The following is a 6,551-nucleotide window of genomic DNA, read 5'->3' on the forward strand; positions in this document are numbered from 1 at the left end:
AAATACTACTACTATTACCTCTAGTTATACTACTACCTCTACTACTACTAATAATAATTCTAATAATAATAATAAAAATATGCAGTCTCAATAATCTAAATCTCTAGTGTCTGATTGTAACTTGAATCATTCATTCCTTTATTTCTAGTAAGCTATTGTTCCTCATGGAGGGTGGTGATGAATCTGGAACCAATTTCCGTCAAAATTATCACTCTGAATGGGAAACCAATCAGCACGACTTCATCTTCATGTCCTCATTAACAGTCAGCAGCCAAAAGATCTATCAGCCATGGTGCAGTACGAAACACAGTGGCCAGGGGGCGCACTACTAATATGTTGGTGTTTTTCTTGAATTAGTACAAGGTTGCCAGATTTGAGCAGCTGCTAACACCTTATGCTTTAATCAGTTGAATTGAATCATTCTAAAATACATAAAATAATTATAAATAAAAATGGGTGATGGTTTAAAGTTCATGATTTAAGGATTAAACACCAGGATCACAAGAGAACCAATGTTGGGAGCATGTTAAGAAAATACCCTGTACACACAATTGCACTGTTCAATCACATTAAAATATTTGTTACACAAAATTAACTTATTCTATAGCTATTCAGACACTTGTGTTAGAATTCATTTAGGTACCTGGCATGGCATTGTGGTGCAGTGGGTTGTGAGGCCACCTAAAATGTTGGGGTTTCTCATCTTAATTTTTGTCACTGTGAGGTTCTTGTGCATGATCTTGTGCATTAGATATATTGGCTAAGACATCACCATGTTCTTCCAGGGTTTTCTGTTTCTTTTACTTTTTGCTTGTTATGCTTGTAAATTCATACTTTCAGTCCAGTAGGTATTTTAAAATTATCATTTTTAAAAGAATCATTTTCAACAAAATAATATATGGAACGCTGCTCAGTAGATCACTTCAGAAGTTGTACAAAAACAAAATAAAAGTAAATAAAAAAAATTTATAAATAAAAACAAAAAATCAATAAAGTCAGCTCCTGCCAAATGAGTTAGAGTTTATTATTATTATTATTATTATTATTATTATTATTATTATTATTATTATTATCAATATTATGATTATTATTATTATCATTATTACCATTATTAATATTATTATTATTATTATTATTATTATTAATATCAATATTATTATTATGATCATTATTATCATTATTATTATTATTATTATCATTATTATTATTAATATCATTATTATTATTATTATTATTATTATTATTATTATTATTATTATTATTATTATTATAGTACGCTTTCCCAGTATTATGTCCACAAAATAACAACACGACACACATTATAAAGGCGCTTTGGTTTGACCTAGGCTTTCACTCCATTTAGAAATCAAACGTATACATCTGGCAACCCACATCTGTCGAAAGAGACGCGGCTAAAACGCACGGAACGGTGCGGGACCGCGGCAGTGTGTTCTGTCCCTCGCACTGGATAATCCTCACCTGCTTTTTCCCCCGCATTCTTTCCCCCGACCTCTTATTTCGTCTTATTTTATGGACACATTTGAGAAGACATGATCTATGCGAGCCATGGCAACCCGCCGGACTGATTAAAGAATTTATAGGAAGGGTCGGGGCTTTGAATTCGGAAACACCGGATGCCTCCTTGCGCTGGTTGTCTTTAAGATTGGACAGACAGGGAGACAGACGGACAGACAGGGAGACAGACAGGGAGACAGACAGACAGTGGGGAGAGAGATGGCTCTGGCGCTCACCATCCTGCCGTTTTTGTGCGCGCTGGCGGCGTGCGTACGCGCGGACGGCGGCACCGCGGGCGGCAAGGCGCGCAGCTGCGCGGATGCGCGGCGCTTCTACAGCGGCAAGGGCTTCACTCTTAACGGCGTTCCGCAGTCCGAGATCTCGGGTAAGAACAGCGCCGGGTGCTGCTTGCCGGCTGCCGGTGGTGGCTTCACAGCCGGGTGCGCTGCGCCCTTAGAGCGCACATTTTTCGCAAGCTGTGGTTCGGCACCGGCACCGACAACCGGGGCGACATCCCTATAATCAGACTACCGTGTATTCAACCACCAATACGCTCATTCGCCAATACTACTTCATTATATTTAGTCTTTTCATTTATACATTTGTTTATATAATCTCTAATTGTGCCAATTAATTCTGTTTGGTGATAAACAGGTTCACGTGTTTGACACTCTATTGTGATACTGTATGCGGTTGCCAGATTGTAACCTCCCCATGCTTTTTTCAACCAGTCTCTATTTTCTTCTAACTTCCCCAAACCATATATAATCCAAACCGTACACGACCAATGTTGCTCTCATTCTATGAATTCTTTCTCATCTGAATGACTTATTTTTTTGCTCCCAACTCCACATCAAACTTACAAATATTAAAGTGCATTAAGGAGATGATGTATCCTTTGTTCTAGGAAGTTCCCCTAGTTCATTATAGAGTGCGATAGACCAGAGAGATAATAGGGTGTAGTTCAAGATGGTATTAAAGAACAGCACATTTGGAAAGGTATGTGACTAAATCTGGCAACCCAGCCTCAAGTTCAGCATGTGTAGTCCATGCAGTGTCCCAAACAAAGACAGCAGAGCACAAAGCACCAACGTAGAAGGAATCCGAGTTCCTCACTTGAGTGCTATGGAGTTCATGTGGTTTCTTTATAATATTAATAATAATAGTGATGATGATGATGAGGAGGAGGAGGATAGTGATGATGATGATGATAATAATAATTGCACCTTTTTACAATAATCAAGGCCATTAGATCAGTCAACACAAAGCTAGCCCACTTAAATATTTGAAAAAGAAAAAAAAAAGACTTGGAAATGTCTCAAAAGAGACCGATTTCTGTTCTTCTGTTCTTTTCTGTGAAGACAAAAATGCAATAATTATTGAAGACTGTTGAGTCGTTGTTGCTGTGAGTGAACACAACCTGGGAAGACAGCAGCTTTTGCACCGCACCTCTGAACTGAAAGTGTTCCAGAATATCGCTTTCATTCACTAATTATCACGACTTAATCCTTGTGTGAAAATCAATGCATAATCAAACATGTTAGTGAGGCGATGAGACATGATGCAGCCTCAGCCCTGACGAGCTCCTTGTTTTGACAGGATGTGTGTTTGTGTTGGGAGTCCAAGAGGAGTTTTGGCATGCACCACTGCAGCGCCTGTCTGCTCATGTTCTGCAGTTACTAAATCCCCCGTATCACTTGTGTTCAGACAACTATCAATCAGACCGGCAGTATCGATGCGTGTGATAACTCTGTGATAACACTGATAGCGGGTAATAAAAGTGGATAGTAATAGGCCATGAATCACTCAACATAAATTTAATGCACAGTCGGGAATTTTGCACAAACCAGCTGTTTTCACTCGCATTGTCTGCAAGGCGAGGAAGCGTATTTTTCTATTGATAGATGATGAAAATAAATGGTCACAGATGTGCATGTCTGCACAGGAACACACACACACACACACACACACACACACACACACACACACACACAAACACACAGATGAATGTCAGTGTCTGATCTTCAGGCTTGTGCTGTTAAGGGGTGTAAAAATGCTCAACTCAATAATGCTGATTCAGTTGCATTGATTTTGTAACGCTTGAATCAATTCTAATTGATTGTAATCTGATTCAACAAAGTATGCACTCATTTTTTGGGGCTAAAATCGAATTCCCAGGGAGGAAAAACACTAAATATAGATAACGACTCTACTTCAACACTTTATGTACAACATTGCAGAAGGATTCTTAAAAAAAAAAAAGTTTACATTATTAAAATAATCTTTATTAATTAATGATCAAACTACAAATTTCAGAATACTGCCCTACTATAATAAAATAGCTAATAAAAAATATATAATAAAAGCCAATAACAGGCCATGACATTAATTAATAAATTAATTAGGACTTTATAATTTTATTGAAAAATGATAATTCTTTATTGATTGAATGAAAAAATTTGCAAAAATATAAATCGTGCTGCATTGGTAATTACTGTAGCTATAATGGACTATGGTGCAATTAGTAATTGAGAAAAATTAAAATGAGGATAAAGATTTCCTGATCTTCCTGACAAGCAGACTAACATAAAATTTTCTAAAACAATGAAAAAAGGTTTCAAAACATTTTTTGGATATTTAATACGTCTTTAAAATCTTACACTATTCATTGTGTCCACAAAGGCGTCCTTTATATCTCGGACCTCCTCATATTAATGGGTATATCATGGCGTCCTTTCCGTGTGTCCTCAGCAAAATGGTCATTATGAGGACATGGCAGAGAGCCTGATGGCCTTGGTGGAGATTTTCAAGGTCACTGTGTCTGTTTCAATGACACCACACACAGCAGGGGAGCCGAGTCGAGCATGTCCCCTCGCCACCCGCCCGTGCCTAAACCATGCAGGACCGTCGTCATGTTTTATTCATTCACTAAACAAGGCACAAGCATCTGCAGTGCAAATACGGGAGTGTTTAGCTCTCTCTCTCTCTTTCACTCTCTCTCTCTCTCTCTCTCTCTCTCTCTTTCACTCTTTCTCTCTCTCTCTCTCTCTCTCTCTCTTTTTTCTCAGTCTTTTTTTTTCTTCTATTTATGCCAGCTGTAATTTATGCAAATTACAGTTTTCAAGCTTCTGCATGTGGCTGGTGTTCACTGCTGCCGAAGACTCGAATTTGGGAAAATGTGTCATTCATGTGCATGTTGCATGTTGGGCGTATGCGGGTTTTTTTTGTGTGTGTGTATAATTGTGAGAACTGAGGTGAAACGGTGTATAAAATTGGTCTCAGGTATCATTTCATTACGTGTGTTACTTCAGGGAGTCTGGCAGCAACCTTACCTAAGGTTGGCATTAAGTGGCGAAGTGTTTTACAGAAGCAAAAAAAGAGGATTAAATTGCACCAATAATTTGCTTGGGCAAACTGTTCAAATAGTTTTTTACAAGAGATTTGTGAAGAGAATTGCTTTTAGCGTTCAGCTCCTCAGATTGAGAATATGAATAATTAATATATTATGCAGCAGTAAGACAATAGTTCGCAAAGGCTGCAAGATCGTGTCAGTGTTTCTCTCCACGCTGCTCGTTTGAGTGTTTCCTTGCTCTGACACAAAGTCATTTATTGGAACAGTTCAGCCAGAAATATAAGTTCCACTTTACTGCAAAAGAATACTTACTTTTATTGGCATGGAGTAAGAGAGGACTACCAGTTTAGCATCATTTGAACTGCATTAATACATCAAACTATATAAATTATCACATTGGTAAGTCAATTTGCACTTTAACAATACATGAAACAGGCACTTATGATCACACTTATGATCAAACTCTTGATGTCACCCAAATGAGGATGGGTTCCCCTTTTTGAGTCTGGTTCCTCTTAAGGTTTCTTCCTCATAACATCTAAGGGAGTTTTTTCTTGCCACAGTCGCCACGGCTTGCACGGCTTGCTTGGATAAATGCACACCATTGACCTTGACTGTTGATTTCTGTAAAGCGCTATAGAAATAAACTTGATTTGACTTGACTTGACACTTGCAGGTTTCTGGCGATTTACAGTGGAACCCGTTTATGTCGCCGGCCTAGGGGACGCCAAAAAGCGTCGAGATAACCGATGATCGAGATAAACGAAAACCAATATGGCGGCAATATATTAATGTGCTTGAAATTTCTTTATGTACATGATGTGCGTTATTAAATGAGAATGTGCATGCACGTGTTTTTGGAGGTTTTTTTAAACAACAGCGTTGCCTCGATTTGTTTGATTGGTCATGCGGATCGAGAAAACCTGTAATGCGGATAAGGAGGTGGAAGCCGAAGTAAATGCCAACAAAGTTTATTGAGAATACTCAGGAGATAATCCACCAATACTTGTAGCGAAGCAGTAATATCCAGTGGTGCACTCCGGGAGCTCTGTGAAGCAGAAACAGTTCGTGTAGAGAATCCACGGCTCGCGCTATGGAAAGCGCAGCGCTGGGCAGCAACGGATAAACGTGGTGCAGACAGCGTGAACATGGAAAACAGCAGGATCGGGGTAATCCGGGGTGCTGTTGAGAGAATGCGGAGTCCGAGAAGAAGGGTACGTAGCAGGATACGTATACGCGATTACACAGACCGCCATGAACCAACACATACGATCATGCACAAACAATAACGGACCACGAGTGTGTGGAGGTGAGGGGCTTAAATAGGAGATGGGATGAGTGAGTGAATAAGAGTCAGGTGTGTGTGATCAGCATGACTGTGACGAGCTCGCCCGCACGGGAGAAGAAGCAGGGTGCTTCGGGGAATGCCGCCGTCGAAGGGAGCATGGCAGGGGGATTCCTGACATAACCGACGTTAAGTGGCAAATTTGTGAAATTGCTGAAGAAGTTGATGCTCGATGGGCCAGGACTGTTTTGGCAGCAAAAAAGGGGGACCAACACAATATTAGGCAGGTGGTCAAAAATGGTATTTACATATATGAGATGTTGTAAGTTGTTCTGGATAAGGGCGTCTACCAAATACTGTAAATGAGTGAGATTTAGTGACCTCTATAACCTGCACATC

The 6,551-nt window shown here is 39.4% G+C and overlaps 1 protein-coding gene across 1 annotated transcript in view; it reads left to right on the forward strand.

The window, feature by feature from the left end:
* The first annotated feature begins 1,411 nt into the window (after window positions 1–1,411).
* The window catches only part of gpc1a (glypican 1a), a 44,452-nt gene continuing 39,312 nt past the window's right edge, over window positions 1,412–6,551 (forward strand). Inside the window, exon 1 of the mRNA XM_046857596.1 lies at window positions 1,412–1,900. Within this exon, the coding sequence (XP_046713552.1) occupies window positions 1,735–1,900 (166 nt within the window). The 5' untranslated portion in view covers window positions 1,412–1,734. The remainder of the gene's footprint in view (window positions 1,901–6,551) is intronic.

Source organism: Silurus meridionalis, chromosome 9 (genome assembly GCF_014805685.1).
Source record: "Silurus meridionalis isolate SWU-2019-XX chromosome 9, ASM1480568v1, whole genome shotgun sequence".
In the NCBI taxonomy this organism is placed as follows: Eukaryota; Metazoa; Chordata; class Actinopteri; order Siluriformes; family Siluridae; genus Silurus; species Silurus meridionalis.